At 40.9% G+C, this 18,616-nt stretch overlaps 1 protein-coding gene across 1 annotated transcript in view; it reads left to right on the top strand.

Moving 5' to 3' along the window:
* Positions 1-18,616, top strand: part of COLEC12 (collectin subfamily member 12) — a 203,938-nt gene that overhangs the window by 130,926 nt on the left and 54,396 nt on the right. Inside the window, exon 3 of the mRNA XM_073679131.1 lies at positions 14,695-14,817. Coding sequence (XP_073535232.1) covers positions 14,695-14,817 — 123 coding nt within the window. The remainder of the gene's footprint in view (positions 1-14,694; positions 14,818-18,616) is intronic.

The following is an 18,616-nucleotide window of genomic DNA, read 5'->3' on the forward strand; positions in this document are numbered from 1 at the left end:
CATGTATTGTGCTGAAGGTCATCATAGCCTTGTAAATTGTATAGGATGAATTCCACCACAGGGTCTAAACATGTGCTTTAAGTTGGGTAAATGAGTCAGAGTATGTGATGAAATTCATGATGAAAAGCAGATGTTATAATTAAGTTTTGTCCCAAAAAATGCAGGGAAGGAACTTATTTTCTCCAAAAACAGTGATGGAATGTTTTAGCCCTGTATATTTAATATTATATTATATATGCTGTTCAATGAAATATTAATATTTGCAAACAGTTGCTTACCACCTTATGCGTATTGCAAAGGTGTATGCATAAAGTCTCGATAGTGGCACAAAGTCTCTGTGATCATAAACTAGACAGTCTTAGACGCCCATTATGCCAATGTACAGGCCCAAATGATGGCGTTATTCTCCCCGAAAACAAAATTTTATTACAATATAAGGTGATGTATCCACATAGTATTGCGTGATTTAATTTTTTGTTTGCAGCAAGTCCGCTTCAAAAAATACCTGAAAAAAAATCGCTTGAAAAACTCTTCCTTCTTCTTCATTTCTACTTTAAACCACGTCACTGTACATATGTTTGTTAAAAAAAAAGTACATGTTTGGTATTGCCATGTCGGGAACAAACTCAACTATAAAACTGTCACATGCGCATAAATTCTGTAAAGCAAGAATACTTACAAAAATAGATGTGTTAATAGAAAAATAGAAACCTATACCAAATCAATATTTGGCGTGATCACTCTTTGTCTTCAAAACAGCCTCAATTCTTTAGCTACACTTGCACACTGTTTTTGAAGGAACTCGGCAAAGAAATAGTTTCACACATCTTGGAGAACTAACCAAAGATCTTCTATAAATGTAGGCTTGAGCAAATCCTTCTCTCTTCATACAGTCCCAGACAGACTGGAAGACTTAGAGATCTGGGCTCTGTAGGGGCCACATCATCTTCACTTCCAGGACTCCTTGTTTTACTTCATGCAGAAGATAGCTCTTAATGATATTGGCTGTATGTTTGGGGTCATTTTCCTGCTGTAGAATAAATCAGTAGCTAATTAGAAGCCCCCCTGATAGTATTGCATGACAGATAAGTATCTGCCTATTTCAAAGCATTGAGGACACCATTGCACAATTCCCCAACTCTATTTGCTGAAATGCAGCTCCAAATTTGCATGCAACCTCCAAAATGCTTCTGTGTTGCCAACAATCAGACAGTCATTATTGTACTGTTATCTAGCCCTTTGGCGATAAAAAAAATGCTTTCTGTTACAGTTAAATGACAATTTTTTTCCAGAGCTCCTGCTGCCATTTTTCTGCTCCTGGGCGCTTATGTTTTCTTGCATTGTTGAGTTATGTGCATTGTTGTGATGTAGAAGTTATGGCTTTTTGGACACAATTCTTTTATGAAGACCATGTCTGGCCAGACTTCTCCAACAGTATATAAGTGTAGATGGATCCCACTGGTTAATGCCAGTTTTGAGCTGATGGTACTGCTGGACTGCTTTTGAGTTTGAAAGGAAGTATGATGTGTCTTTCATATTCTGCACTTAGTGTCCTGGGCAGACTACTACGTATACAGTCCTGTTGCCGATTTCTTTTTGCTTCTTCAAAAGAGCTTGAACAGCACATCTTGGACCCCAATCTCTTTTGAAATCTTTACCTGGAAGAGAACATGCTGATGCACTATAATTAACTTGAGTCTTATTGCTGTGCTCTGACTTGCCATAGTGTATGACTTGTAACATGTAACTGTCTTCCACAACCTCACCTTTATAGCAGAATTTAGGTGTTCATCACCAAGATATGAGCTTTGGACAAAGCTGTTTCTGTTTCAGTTAATAACTGTGTCAACCTAAATATCAAAATAATTGTGTTTAGAATAATTGGTTAGTCATATACCGGACTTTGAGCAGGTGTATCTAGAAGAATTTATGCTGTTATGAAAGTAAATGGTGGTCACACCAAATATTTTTCTTTTATTTATATTTTTTTGTTCATTCACTCTGTTAATTGATAATAATAAATTATTACCACATCTATTTATTAAATCATTCTTACTTGACGGCATTTTTTCTACCTCTGCCTATTACATTTGCACATCACTTTAAATAGGGTATCGTTGTAATCATACTACTCGGAAGAAAAAAGTTACTTTATCACTTGTACTGCACAAATAACGTTCATTTTGCATCTTAAAAATCAGAAAGAAAAGTGATCAAAAAATGTTATGTACCTCACTATGGTATCATTAAAAACTTCAACTCATCCTGCAAAACTCAAGCCTTTTTATAGAACTGTCAGCAGAAACATAAAGTTAAAGCTCTCAAAACATTGTAATGTAAAATGTAGAAACAGTTCATAACCTGTTGGTTATTTGTTAATTCTGTCTCCCAAAAATCAAAATTAGGCTATTTATCCTGTGCTGTTTGCTGTGCACTTACTTTAGGATTTCTGGCTAAATGAAAAAAAAAAAACAGAAATCGGTTGGAACCCCCGCTAGAATCATTCAATACAATGAGGCAGATGGAGCCACTTTGTACACCTCCAAATAATAGACACCGCCAAAACAGAGTCCAGATTGACTCAATCTACTTTATTATAGTGAATGGTTCCAGCTGGGGTCCTGTCTGGATTATGTTTTATTGTGAAATTAGATGGAAACCCTAATGCAAGTGCTCAACAAGAGCACAGGATACATGTGAACATAGCCTTAAAAGTGATCCAAGATGTTATTTATCCCAAAATGGTACGACTAAAAAATTCAACTCATCCCACAAAAAAAAACAACCCAGTATTCAGTTCTGTCACCTGTCAATAGAAAAATAGAGGGCTTACACATTATGGGTAGCACAATTGGAAAAGCGACATTGCATACCCCCAAAAAATCTAGCAAAATCCATGCTCCCAAAGCCAAAAGGCTCCCCTCCATTCTGAGCCAAACAGAGTGGCTAAACAGCAGTTTGCATCCACATGTATGCCATTGCTGTAGTGAGGAGAACGCAATTTATGGAGAATGTGTCTTCAGAAGCACAAACGGTGCACAATGTATTGGGCACTAAACTGGCATATTTGCAATTTTCACTCTACAACATCTATTGCGTGCCTATTTCTAAAAAAAAAAATACGGTGAGCAAAATAGTCACTACACCTTTAGATGAATTCCCTGAGAAGTATAATTTCCAAAATGGTCTCTTGTAGGGGGGGTATTTTCAGATTCTGCCATCTCACGAGCTGCTGTACAAAAGTTGGCTCTTTCTTTCCAAGGTCTGCTCAAACAGTAGTTTTCAAACACAAATTTTGGGGTCCATCTTTTCCTATTACCCCCTGTGAAAATGAGAAATCTGGGGCTAAAACAACATTTTTGTGGAAAAATATATATTTTTTTATTTTCATGGCCCAATAGTATAACATTCTATGAAACACCCATGATATCAAAATACTTAAAATGGATGAATTAATTGATGGGTAGAGTTTGTAAAAGTGGGGTCAGTTTTAGCGAGTTCTGCTGTGCTAGCAACTCAGGAGCTCTGTTAATGTGACATGGTACCTGCAAAGCATTCCAGTAAATTTGGACTCCGAAATGGCACTCCTTCTATTCTGAAATCTGCTGTGTACACTGTCAGGACAGTAGTTTCTGACCAAATGTGGTGTATTTCTGCATTCACGAGAAACCTTCAGCACCTGAATACAAGATCCTAATCCCACCTCTAGATGAACTCCAAACCAGAGTCACTCATCAGGGTTATTTTTGTTTTAGAACCTCTACAAATAGATAATAGATAATAATAGATGGCACATAAATTTACTATAGGCAAATATGCGCTCCAAGAGTCAAATAGCGCTCCCTCCCTTCCAAGTCCACCAATGTACACAAACTGTAGTTTCCAACGAACATTGTAATGGAAAAATATATTTTTTTTCATTTTCAAGGCCCAATTTTATAAAAATCTCTGAAGCATCCGTAAGCTGAAATGCTCACGACATCCCTAGATGACTTCCTTGAGAACTGGAGTTTCCAAAATGGGGTCATTTATGGGGGTTCTGCTGTTTGGCACCTTAAGGCTCTGCAAATACGAGATGGTGCCCTCTATAAATTGTAGCCAAATAAGTGCTTTAAAAGTCAGATAGTACTCCTTTCCTTTAATGCCTTGCTGTGTGCCCAAACAAAAATTTTAGGGGTGGATTTTTGAACCCCTTTACCCCCGAAGGTGGTTTGCACGCTAATGACAAGGCCAATTTTTACAATTCTGACCACTGTCACTTTATGAGGTAATAACTCTGGAATGCTTCAACGGATCCCACTGATTCTGAGATTGTTTTTTCGTGACATATTGTACTTCATGATAGTGGTAACATTTCTTCGATATAACGTGCGTTATTTTGTGAAAAAATCAGAAATTTGGCAAAAGTTTTGCAATTTTCAAACTTTGAATTTTCATGCCCTTAAATCAGAGAGATATGTCACACAAAATACACTGCTCAAAAAAATAAAGGGAACACTTAAACAACAGAATATAACTCCAAGTAAATCACACTTCTGTGAAATCAAACTGTCTACTTAGGAAGCAACACTGATTGACAATCAATTTCACATGCTCTTGTGCAAATGGAATACACAATAGATGAAAATTATTGGCAATTATTAAGATCCACTCAATAAAGGAGTGGTTCTGCAGGTGGGGACCACAGACCACATCTCAGTACCAATGCTTTCTGGCTAATGTTTTGGTCACTTTTGAATGTTGGTTGTGTTTTCACACTCGTGGTAGCATGAGACAGACTGTACAACCCACAGAAGTTGCTCAGGTAGTGCAGCTCATCCAGGATGGCACATCAATGCGAGCTGTGGCAAGAAGTTGTGCTGTGTCTGTCAGCGTAGTGTCCAGAGGCTGGAGGCGCTACCAGGAGACAAGCCAGTACACCAGGAGATGTGGAGGGGGCTGTAGGATGGCAACAACCCAGCAGCAGGACCGCTACCTCCGTCTTTGTGCAAGGAGGAACAGGAGGAGCACTGCCAGAGCCCTGCAAAATGACCTCAAGCAGGCCACAAATGTGCCTCCACAAATGATTAGAAACCGACTCCATGAGGGTGGTATGAGGGCCCGACGTCCACAGATGGGAGTTGTGCTCACAGCCCAATAATGTGCAGGATGCTTGGCATTTGCCGCAGAACACCAGGATTGGCAAAGTCGCCACTGGCGCCCTGTGCTCTTCACCGATGAAAGCAGGTTCACACTGAGCACATGTGACAGACGTGACAGAGTCTGGAGACACCGCGGAGAGCGATCTGCTGCCTGCAACATCCTTCAGCATGACCGGTTTGGCAGTGGGTCAGTAATGGTGTGGGGTGGCATTTCTTTGGAGGACCACACAGCCCTCCATGTGCTCGCCAGAGGTAGCCTGACTGCCATTAGGTACCGAGATGAGATCCTCAGACCCCTTGTGAGACCATATGCTGGTGCGGTTGGCCATGGGTTCCTCCTAATGCAGGACAATGCCAGACCTCATGTGGCTGGATGGAGTGTGTCAGCAGTTCCTGCAAGATGAAGGCATTGAAGCTATGGACTGGCCTGCCCGTTCCCCAAGCCTGAATCCGATTGAGCACATCTGGGACATGTCTCGCTCCATCCACCAATGTCACGTTGCACCACAGACTGTCTAAGAGTTGGCAGATGCTTTAGTTGAGGTCTGGGCAACCTCATCAGGAGCATGCCCAGGCGTTGTAGGGAGGTCATACAGGCACGTGGAGGTCACACACAATGCTGAGCCTCATTTTGACTTGCTTTAAGGACATTACATCAAAGTTGGATCAGCCTGTAGTGTGTTATTCCACTTTAATTTTGGGGGTGACTCCAAATCCAGGCCTCCATTGGTTAATAAATTTGATTTCCATTGATGATTTTTGTGTGATTTTTTTGTCAGCACATTCAACTTTGTACAGAACAAAGTTTTCAATGAGAATATTTCATTCATTCAAATCTAGGATGTGTTATTTGAGTGTTCTCTTTATTTTTTTGAGCAATGTAGTTAATAAATAACATTTCCCACATGTCTACTTTACATCAGCACAACTTTGGAGCCAATTTTTTTTTTTAGGAAGTTATAAGGGTTAAAAGTTGGCCTTTATGACAGAAAATACCCAAAAGTGACACCATTCTAAAAACTGCACCCCTCAAGGTGCTCAAAACCACATTCAAGAAGTTTAGTAACCCGTCAGGTGGTTCACAGGAATTTTTGGAATGTGGAAGAAAAAAAATGAACATTTAATTTTTTTCACAAAAATGTTACTTTAGACCCACATTTTTTTATTTTTGCTAGGGAAACAGGAAAAAATGGACCACAAAATTTGTTGTGCAATTTCTCCTGAGCACGCCGTTACTCCATATATGGGGAAAACCACTGTTTGAGCACACGGCAGGGCTCGGAAGGGAAGGTGCGCCATTTGACTTTTTGAATGTAAAATTTGCTTGAATAATTAGCAGACGCCATGTCTCGTTTGAGGAGCCCCTGATGTGCCTAAACAGTGGAAACACCCCACAAGTGGCACCATTTTGAAACTAAACCCCTCAGGTAACATATCTAGATGTGTGGTGAGTACCTTTAACCCCCAGGTGCTTTGCAGAAGTTTATAACATTGAGCTGTAAAAATAAAATTTTCACATTTTTCCTACAAAAATGTTTTTCAGTCCCCAATTTTGCATTTTCATAAGGGTAACAGGAGAAATTGCACCATACCATTTGTTGTGCAATTTTTCCTGAGTAAGCCAATACCCCATATGTGGGGGTTAACCACAGTTTAGGCGCACGGCAGGGTTCGGAAGGGAAGAAGCGCTATTTGACTTTTTGAATGTAAAATTTGCTTAAATGATTAACAGACGCAATGTGGCGTTTGCAGAGCCCCTGGTGCGCCTAAACAGTGGAAACCCCCCACAAGTGACACCATTTTAGAAACTACACCCCTCAAGGATTTTATCAAGGGGCATAGTGAACATTTTGAACCCAGAGGTATGACACAGAATTTGATAACATTAGGTCATCATATTGAATATGTTGTCATTAGTCTTGAGCGCAAGTGCTCGTTATTTTAGTTTGCATCTGGTACTCGGGTATGCACCAAGTATCGCTAGTGCTCGAGTGACATGCTCGAGTCCCTGCCCCGCATGTTTCACGGTTGTTTGACACCCAAAAAAAAACATGCAGGGATTGCTCGTGTATGGCAGGCAAAATCCGCGTGTTTTTTTCGGCAGTATAACAGCCGCGGAGACTAGATCTTGACACTCGAGCATCCGCGATACGCTGTGCATTCCCGAGCACCCGATGCAAACTCAAGTAGCGAGCACTTGCGCTCAACACTAGTCGTCATATTGTCATTTTTTTTCTTTACTTTTGAAAAAATCCCAACCCTAATCCTAACCCTAACACAACCCTAACCTTAGTGAGCCCTTATGGCGATTAAATATATAATTTAATCTTGGGCTGGCCTTTTATCTCGAACCACGAACCTCACGTCTGTTGTTCGGTCCACCGACGCGTTACCGGACTGGTTTCTAGCCCAATATAAGTCTGTTATTTCAAATAGGAACCGGTGGCAGCTCTATCTAGGCCGACAAGGCTCTGCTTCACTGGAGTATTGAAAGAGCCTCTCAGCCTGTCAGGAGTGTGGGAGAGTGTGGGGCCATGTCAGCGTCTGAGTGGACCACCTTGTCCCACCCCCTGGTGCCTCTCTGTACCCATGTGGACAGGAGGTGACAGTGTAGAACTGTATCGATCTGACCTTACATGTCCTTGAGGGGGTGCGGAACGTCACATTGGCGCAAGGGGTAGATCTGTATCACGTGCGCCGTCTGACGTAGTGTGACATCAGGCAGGTGGCTTGGTGTGGATCCACCGGAAGAAGCAGCGACAGCTTGATTTTGCGGGCCCCCCTGGTGCCGTTTCTTCACATTGGTGGCAGCAGTGGGATTCTGCGGGGCCCCCCTGGTGCCGTTTCTTCACATTGGTGGCAGCAGTGGGATTCTGCGGGGTCCCCCTGGTGCCGTTTCTTCACAGCCCCACTCTGGGACTTTCACTTTCTGCAGTTTGATTTCAGTTATAATGTATAGCAGTGCAGGATTACTGCTATACATAATAGCCTGTCAGCCCTGCAGACACAAGTTACGTTGATCATGTGCAGACACAAGTTACTTTGATCATGCACTGCGCAATGATCAAAGTTACTTGCTCGTGGATGTCGTCATGATGACATCGGGTCACCATGGCAACGATCGGCACCTTATATTACGGGTGAAGCTGGGCTGGGACTGGGTCGCGATGGGGGTGTGATTCCACAGTTCATCTCATTCATGAGAAGCTGTGGTATTTATTACTCCAGAAATCTTACACCAGTCATGGACTGGAGTAAGGTTTTTGAGGTAGTGCCCATTGTCAGACAAATGCCTCTTAATGAATCAAGGAGCATCTGTCTCGTACACGCTCCCTCATCAAGACATGCAAGAAAATCGTGAGTCTTGATGAAGAACAAAAAAAATCATTACTTAAAATTTTGGATGAGAATAAAAAAAATTTGACTTCCTTTAAATATGTGACTAGAGTAGAGCAGAATTTAATAAAAAGAGAAGTGTAGCAGAAACATATGGACAAGTATAAGGTCAAGGGTAATGCTCAGGAGGGAACCAGATGTGGCGGATATTACAAAATACATTACAGTAGCCAATTGGCACTGATAGTAAAGCTTAATCGTGCATTTACTGGTGCAGTGTAAACTGTAATATTCTAAATATTCACTGATAATAACTCCAAGCTGATCTGCTCGAGGTAGCCGTATCTCTGTAATCCTGGCCATGGAAGAATTTACTGACACGACTCAGCCTACGCTGCATGTCTTTCTTGTCATTGGAATGCTTGCTTTAAAATTAATCAGATGTAAATAAAAAGCTACCAAACCACCATGTTGCCTGTGAAAAGTTTGTTTTTGGTTACAAAAGCTGACAGATATTTTTGTACCATGTAGCTAAATAATTAGACGTTAGCAAAGAGTTCTTTACACAAATGATCAGAATTCAGCGGATCTCATAGTAGATTCAGGGATCGGCCAATGCCATTTGGTTGAAAATAAAGTAAACTGAAATAGTGCCAAAATGGGTGAGTAGTTTTTTACTTCAGCAGTAATCGTAGCATGGGCAGCAATGCAATTTACCAGATCCTACAAAAAAGAGTGATAGTCTTAAATCTGAGTAGACCTTGTCGGCCACCACAGCTGCGGACGATACATGTTTAGCTTGTATGCCCATGCCACCAACTAAATGCCTTATACAGGCTACAGAGGATTAGTCATTGTAATAAACAAAGTTTTAATTGAGCGGTGAAATTATAGAACTCGCTAAACTAAGCAGAAGCAGATGATTCCCCAAAGTTTATTTCACATACTGAAATTGCTTGTATTATATTGTATATGAAGCTAAATTTAGCAATACCAAAAGCAGGAAAAATAAAAAAGTGTTTACTGTTTACATTAAAATAATCTTATAAAAAATGGAGATCATTGAAGGGGTTGTCTATGTGTATTAGGCATACCACTAACAAAAAAAAAAATACTGGACACTGGTGTCATTCACATGTCCGTTTTTTTGTTTTTTTTTTAAGTACAAGAAAAATTGATTGGTTTTGATCAGCTTTTTTATCTGATTTTGTGAGTGTCCACTTGTGCCATCAGTGTGGCATCCGTTTTATTCGTACACCGAAAAAAAAATAAGCTTCTCTTACCCATCAGAATGTAAAAAACTAACAACACTCTAATGACTCATTGATGAAATCTTTGTGCTGTGTCTTTTCTTGGACCCTCTGATTTTCATCTGGACATATACATGTTCTATCCATGAAAAAAACAGGTAGTGGTTTGTGTAGAGCAGGCTCAGGTGCTGAGCCCACCATACATGGCGGTTTCCATGCTGTGTGATATAATCTCTGACACAGGCATTTAATTGGTGGTGTGCCGTTTCGGGGGGTGCAGTGACAGCCAGTACCCTGCTGTATGCCCCCATAAAATAAAGAATACAAAAAAAATAATAATTTTGAGTCACCCCATATTTCTCCCATTAAAAATAAATAAATGAAAAAATAAACATATTTGGTATCAACACAACAACAAAAGTCTGATCTATCAAAATAGTTAATGCTGTAAAGCAAAAAATACGAAATGCCAGAATGCTGTTTTTCAGTTCATGCCACTCCCATCAAAAATGCAGTAAAAAAAAGATCAAAATATCGTATGTTTGCCAAAATGGTTCCAATAAAAATATCAGCTTGCCAAGCAAAAAAAACAAGCCCTTAAAGAGCTCCATTAACGAATAAATAAAATTTACAAGTAACAGAAAATAGTGGCAAACCAAATTAGATTTTTTTTTTTACATTTCTGAATCTTTTTCCATTGCTAAAATAAATGGGAAAAAAAACGTTTGTAATCTGGAGAATCAGGTTGCCAGGTTGTTTTTACAGGACCATGAATGCCGTTAAAACAAAACCTAAAAAAACAATGGCAGAAATGCATTTATTCAATATTTCACTGCACTTGGAATTTTTTTCCCAATTTTCAGTAAATTCTATAATAAAGAGGCTGGTGCCATTTGAAACTGCCACTCGTTCTGCAAAAAATATGCTCTTATTCACCTATTTTGGAGGGAAAAAAAACAACAAAAGAGCAAAAACTAAATTTGATCTTGGAAGGAAGGGGTTAAAGAGGTTGTCCACTAGAACACATAATGTCCCCATCGATTTAAACAGTGTAAAGAAGTGTTTTTGAAATGACATTGAATTGTCATTCTTGCCTGTGAGCGGCGCTATCGCTGACCGCTCACTAGGCATCACGTGCCCCGGCTGCAGCCGGCTTCGACATCCGCTGATGTCACGTCAACTTCCAGCTGCAACCGGGGGCGACCCAGTGACGCACACCCTCCTGATTGATGGGATTTGGGCGCCGTTTCACCGCATGTCACAGCCTAGCATCCACCCTGCGCTTTCCTATTGAATGGAGAGAGGGAAAGCGCTGGGTGGATGCTGGGCTGTGATGTGCGGTGAAACTCCACCCACAGCCCATTAATCAGGGGGAGCGCGTCACTGGGTCACCCCCGGCTGCAGCCGGAACTTGACGTGACATCAGCAGATGTCAGAGCCGGCTGCAGCCGGGGGTCACATGATGCCTAGTGAGCGGTCAGCGATAGCGCCACTCACAGGCAAGAATGACAATTCAAGGTAATTACAAAAACACTTCTTTACACTGTTTGAATCGATGGGGACATTATGTGTTGTAGAGGACAACCTCTTTAACCTTTAAGCATTAAAATGGTATCTTTTAGACAAGGTGGTCTTCAAAACAAGGTGCCTGCTATGCGTGCTGAATGACAGAACTAAAAATCTGTGGGGAAAAATCTGGTTTGGATAAAAAGGTTGAACATTTTTCATTTCATCCATCTGGACCAAGAGAACATTGCTAATCGTCTGTACAGTGAATCTCAGGTGGTAACAGGAGTTTGGCTATTGCTTAATGGTCAGGAAATTTGTAATTATAAATTGAGTCTCCTGATTCTCACACTGTCAGGCGGCATTATCCAGTGACAATTGTGCACAATGAGCCACCAGACATCAGCACTAATCAGTGTGGATAGCTCCTGGCACTAACCTGTACTATCAAGGTCTAGGAACAGCCATACACTTGCTGTAATGATTTTCGAGCATGGCAGAATTACTTGCAATTCTCTCCAAGTTCCAGTTCTTCATTTGTAGCAGAGAACACAATGACTTATTCATACTCTGTTTCAGCACATTTTCTATCCGCTGGTAATTTATGGAGCAGTAACTAATTATAATTAGTTTCTTTCTTTACTTGATTTTTGGTCTGCCTATTACTGTGTATGTATGGGCTAGAGCTATACACTTACAGAATCAATGCACACTGCAATTCATGTGTTACCTTGCGTGACTCATGTGCGGTGTATATCATATCAGCTACATGGTAAATATATTGTGTTACATTACAAACATAAGAAAATGATATAGTGCTTTATTTTATGTAAACTCAGCTCTCTCCTCATTATTATTAAAGCACCACTCCAGTAGAGTTTTTTTATTTCATTGTTGGAGTGGTGCTACTAATCTAAGTTTCCTGCCCCTAGTATCATACTTACCAGCCACCATCTTTATCTTTTATCGGCGGTGCTATGGTTGGTCTTCTGTAGGATCTCTCTAGAGTTTACTGGGCGAGCCGGAAGTCACAACTCAAGATAAGTCTATGAGGGCCAGAATGAGGCAGAACGAGGCTCTCATAGACTTATATTGAGAGCTTGTGACCTTTACTTCCGGGTCAGACAGAAGTTGCGATCACAATATGGCAAAGCAGGAATGGAGTGGCTCTGGAAAGAGCTGAAGACGGTGGCTGGTGAGAGTAATACTAGGGTCAGGGACCTTACGTTAATTGCACCGCTCCAGTGCTGAAATAAAAAAACACGCTGAAGTGGTGTTTTAAAGAAACATGACAGCTTCCCTGGGTCCCCCAAACCGCCACCATGTATTTATTGCTATCTTTATGCCGTTCCTAACAAGCCGTTTTATTATCTTATTGATTACTGCATATGGCAAAAAAAAATATTTTATAACTGCATTAGCGATATCCTAATTAGTGGGTGACTAGTTGTGGGAACATTGTTTTCCCCAGAATAATTGGTTATAAGAAGTTTCGCCCCCAGCAGTTCGCCCCCAGCAATTTGCCCCCTGCAGTTCGCCCCCATCTGTTCGCCCCCAGGTACATTTCGCCCCCGCACATTTCGCCCCCAGGAAGATTCGCCCCCACACGTTTCGTCCCCACGCGTTTCGAACTGGGGGCGATATGTGACGGGGTGAGATGTGCGGGGGCAAAACATCCTGGGGGCCAAATGCTGGGGACGAAATGTGCGGGGGTGAAATGTACCCGGGGGCGAACTGCTGGGGGCGAAACATCCAATTCCCAGAATAATCATCCCACTAATCATATTATCATATCCAGTAATCAATAAGACTATAAAAAGGGATTAATATGAAGGGTATAAAGATAGTAACAAATATTTGGTGGCTATTTGGGGGACCTGAAGCAGCTGTCAAGTTCCATTTAACATCTAGTAACTATCCTGTGCTGATGGATGATGGAGTGTAACCTTTCAGCACCACTACACAAAGTATTTTCCCAAACCTTTTTTACCTTATTATGAGCCACATTCCACTTTGAGTGGTGATCAGGACTTACATTCATAAAAGAAATGTGGAAAGACATTTTATAGTGTACCTACACTTTAACATTTTTTTTAATGTTTTAGGCATTGAACTGTCCTGCAGATCAGTGGGGTCTGGGTCCTGAGACCTCCTGCTAATCACACAAAAGACTGTTCAGGAGTATGCTACCCAGCAGGCAGAAGTGCTCCGCTTCTGCATTGGTGCACACATAGTGGTGTATAACCTTAAGTGCTCGTTCACACGAGCGTATAACTCGGACGAGTGCTCTCTGATGTTTTTTTCGGATAGCACTCGGACCAGTGTTATACTATGGGGCAGTGCATGCCTATTCGGCATGAAAAAACAATCACAAAATGCTGCGCGTGCATCAAGTAATTGGATCACGCACACCCATACATGTCTGTGGGTGCATTTGAAACATCAGACTGCACTCAGATGTCATCCGAGTGCAGTCTGATTAATGTGGACACAGAGAATGGAGAAGATGGAGAAATTAAGTTTTCCCTCTTCTCCGCACCTGTGACAAATTTCTCTCATGCGAAAGAATCAGGTCACAGTAAGCCGACACTTGGATCAAACTCTGACAGAGTTTGATCTGAGTGACATTAGGATAATCGACCCAATTCTCTCGCATGAGAGAATCGACGGCCGTGTTACCACAGAGTAAAGCCACATTCACACATTCAGTATTTGTAAACCAAAATCACGAGTGGGACAATCAGAGGAAAAGTATAATAGAAACACGGGCACCACTTCTGCATTTTTCCACCCTCTCCTGGTTTAGGTTTACAAATACTGATTTAAAATACTGACCAAATACTGAACATGTGAACGTGGCCGAATAGTAAGTCTATGAGCCTGTACACTGCTCATCCTGAAGTTTAGCTGCATGTTTCTGAACAGTCTTTTGAATGATTTGTGAGGGTCTAAGGATGCAGAGCCCAGGCTACAGAGGGTTTCAGTGCCTACAACTTATGAAAAAGTTGAAGTATAGGTGCTCTTTAAGCATAGAGAAATAAATAAGAAAAATTGCAGATACAAAAATTTATAGATACCAGTAGTTAGTATGAAAAATTACACGGTGATATTATACCATGCACTGTTCAAGGGGCTAGAATGCAATATCGCCTGTATGGAGGCATAGCATATAGGGGTTTTCTTATCTTAGACATTTATGGCATATCGACAGGATACCTCTGCACCACTCATGTCAGGAAAATAGACATTTCAACTGACAGAATTTGTGCCAAGAGCCCCTGTTCCCACATTTCGGACCCCAATTAATAGGGGAACCCTACTGGTTTCCCATAAATGATTCCTAATATCAGTGTGTCAAATTTGAAAACCCCTTTTAGATTATTCAAAAATCATATTTTTGTACTAAAGCTTTTGTCTTCCACTTCTATATAAAATTACAAAATATTCTTTTTTTTTAACAGGTATACAAGAAGGAACCCAGTGTACGAAGTGCAAAAATAACTGGGCACTGAAATTTTCAATCATACTACTATACGTTCTTTGTGCTTTACTCACTATCACGGTGTCCATACTAGGATACAAAGGTATGTGCAAGTATTGGATATTAAAGTTAAATTTAACAACAGCGGATGTGGTGGAGAGTAGATCATTGGGAGGTATTTTTTATTATATTTGCTGATATTGTTAAACTGTATTATCTATGTCTATTACTGGGTGTATTGACTGTCATTAACCCCTTAAGCCCCGCGGGTGGTTTGCACGTTAATGACCAGGCCAATTTTTACAATTCTGACCACTGTCACTTTATGAGGTAATTACTCTGGAACGCTTCAACGGATCCCCCTGATTCTGAGATTGTTTTTTCGTGACATATTGTACTTCATGATTGTGGAAAAATTTCTTCGATATCACTTGCGTTTATTTGTGAAAAAAACAGAAATTTGGCAAAAATTTTGAAAATTTTGCAATTTTCAAAATTTGAATTTTTAAGCCCTGAAATCAGAGAGATATGTCACACAAAAGAGTTAATAAATAACATTTCCCACATGTCTACTTTACATCAGCACAATTTTGGAACCAAAATTTTTTTTTGTTAGGGAGCTATAAGGGTTAAAAGTTGACCAGCGATTTCTCATTTTTCCAACAAAATTTACAAAACCAATTTTTAGGAACCACATCACATTTGAAGTCACTTGGAGAGGTCTTTTTGACAGAAAATACCCAAAAGTGACACCATTCTAAAAACTGCACCCCTCAAGGTGCTCAAAACCACATTCAAGAACTTTATTAACCCTTCAGGTGCTTCACAGGAATTTTTTGAATGTGGAAGAAAAAAATGAACATTTAACTTTTTCACAAAAATGTTACTTTAGACCCAATTTTTTTTATTTTCACAGGGGTAACAAGAAAAAATGGACCCCAAAATTTGTTGTGCAATTTCCCCTGGGCACGCTGATACCCAATATTTGGGGAAAAAACACTGTTTGGGCGCACGGCAGGGCTCGGAAGGGAAGGAGCGCCATTTGACTTTTTGATTGTAAAATTTGCTTGAATAATTAGCGGACGCCATGTTGTGTTTGGAGAGCCCCTGTGTGCCCAAACTTTGGAGCTCCCCCACAAGTGACCCCATTTTGGAAACTAGACCCCCCAAGGCACCTTTATAGATGCATAGTGAGCACTTGGAACCCCCAGGTGCTTCACAAATTGATTCGTAAAAATGAAAAAGTGAAAAAAAAAACACTTTTTAATTTTTACGAATCAATTTGTGAAGCACCTAGGGGTTCCAAGTGCTCACTATGCATCTAGATAGGTGCCTTGGGGGGTCTAGTTTCCAAAATGGGGTCACTTGTGGGGGAGCTCCAATGTTTGGACACACAGGGACTCTCTAAATACAACATGGTATCCGCTAACAAATTGAATGGAAAATCGGCTCAAATTGTTAGCGGACACCACATTGCGTTTGGAGAGCCCCTCTGTGCCCAAACTTTGGAGCTCCCCCACAAGTGACCCCATTTTGGAAACTAGACCCCCCAAGGCACCTTTCTAGATGCATAGTGAGCACTTGTAACCCCCAGGTGCTTCACAAATTGATTCGTAAAAATGAAAAAGTAAAAAAAAAAACACTTTTTCATTTTTACGAATCAATTTGTGAAGTACCTAGGGGTTCCAAGTGCTCACTATGCATCTAGATAGGTGCCTTGGGGGGTCTAGTTTCCAAAATGGGGTCACTTGTGGGGGAGCTCCAATGTTTGGGCACACAGGGACTCTCTAAATGCAACATGGTATCCGCTAACAAATTGAATGGAAAATCGGCTCAAATTGTTAGCGGACACCACATTGCGTTTGGAGAGCCCCTCTGTGCCCAAACTTTGGAGCTTCCCCACAAGTGACCCCATTTTGGAAACTAGACCCCCCAAGGCACCTTTCTAGATGCATAGTGAGCACTTGGAACCCCCAGGTGCTTCACAAATTGATTCGTAAAAATGAAAAAGTGAAAAAAAAAACACTTTTTCATTTTTATGAATCAATTTGTGAAACACCTGGGGTTCCAAGTGCTCACTATGCATCTAGATAGGTGCCTTGGGGGGTCTAGTTTCCAAAATGAGGTCACTTGTGGGGGAGATCCAATGTTTGGGCACACAGGGACTCTCTAAATGCAACATGATATCCGCTAACAAATTGAGCCAATTTGTTTACATTAGGTCATCATATTGAATAAGTTGTCATTATTCTTGAGCGCAAGTGCTCGCTACTTGAGTTTGCATCGGGTACTCAGGTATGCACCATGTACAGCGTGTGCTCGAGTGACATGCTCGAGTCCCTGCTCCGCATGTTTCACGGTTATTAGACACCCAAAAAAAAACATGCGGGGATCGCTCGTGCATGGCAGGCAATCCCCGTAAAGTTTTTTGGCCGCGAAGCATATGGGGCAGAGACTCAAGCATGTCACTCAAATACCCACGATACTCAATGCATACCAGAGCACCCGATGCAAACTCAAGTAGCGAGCACTTGCTCTCAACACTAGTCGCCATATCGTCATCTTTTTTTCTTACTTTTGAAAAAAATCCCAACCCCAGCCCTAACCCTAGCACAACCCTAGCCCTAGCACAACCCTAGCCCTAGCACAACCCTAGCCCCAGCACAACCCTAGCCCCAGCACAACCCTAGCCCCAGCACAACCCTAGCCCCAGCACAACCCTAGCCCCAAACCCAGCCCTAACCCTAGCCCAATCCTAACGCAAGAGTTTATTTTTGACGCCGTTCCTTGTGCGGTATAAGTGATTAGACGACTTTATTCTTCGGGTCGGTGTGATTACAGCAATGCCAGAATCATATGGGGTTTTTATGACTGACAGCTGTCACACACTAAAAGACGCATTTGTTGTAAAATCTAGTTTTTGCATCACCATATTTTGAGAGCTATAATTTTTCCAGATTTTGGCAGACAGTCATGTGATGGCTCGTTTTTTGCGGGATGACTTGACGTTGTTATTGGTGCCATTTTCAGGCACGTGACATTTTTTGATCGCTTTCTATTCCGATTTTTGGGAGGCAGAATAAACAAAAACCAACAATTCAGGAATTGTTTTTTTTTTGTTTTTTTTTTTATTCTGTTCCGCGTGTGGTAAAATTGATGAGGTAGCTTTATTCTTCGGGTCAGTACGTTTACAGCGGTACCACATTTGTATCATTTTTCTATGTTTTGGCGCTTATACACAATAAAAGCTATTTTATAGAAAAAATATTTTTTAGCATAGCTTTATTCTGAGAGCTATAACTTTTTTATTTTTCGGCTGATGGAGCTGTGTGGCAGCTTGTTTTTTGCGGGACGAGATGACGTTTTCAGCGGTATCATTTTTATTTATATGCGTCTTTTTGATCGCGTGTTATTCTACTTTTTGTTTGGCGGTATGGTGATAAAGCATTGTTTTTTGCTTCGTTTTTTTTTTTTTTTTTTACGGTGTTCACTGAAGGGGTTAACTAGTGGGACAGTTTTATAGGTCAGGTTGTTCCGGATGCGGCGATACCAAATATGTGTACTTTTATTGTTTGTTTGTTTTTTTTTTATAATAATATTTATTGATGGGTACATTATATTTTTATTTTTGGTGTATTATTTTTTATTTTTTTTTTATAATATTTTTGCACATTTTTTTTTTTCCACTTTCACACAGTTTATACACTTTATTACTTTGTCCCACTCTGGGACTTTCACTTTTTTTTTCTGATCGCCTGCATGGCACAGGAATGAAGCACCATCCCTATGCCATGAAGGCTGTCAGAAGTGCACAGTGTGAAGATTGCTTGGAGATGCACTGCGCATGCCCAAGCAATCTTCCTGCTCTCTAGTGACCCGGATGTTGTCATGACGACATCGGG

The sequence above is a fragment of the Phyllobates terribilis genome, unplaced genomic scaffold, assembly GCF_046119375.1.
Source record: "Phyllobates terribilis strain yellow unplaced genomic scaffold, ASM4611937v1 Scaffold_4__5_contigs__length_816908805, whole genome shotgun sequence".
Classification (NCBI taxonomy): Eukaryota; Metazoa; Chordata; class Amphibia; order Anura; family Dendrobatidae; genus Phyllobates; species Phyllobates terribilis.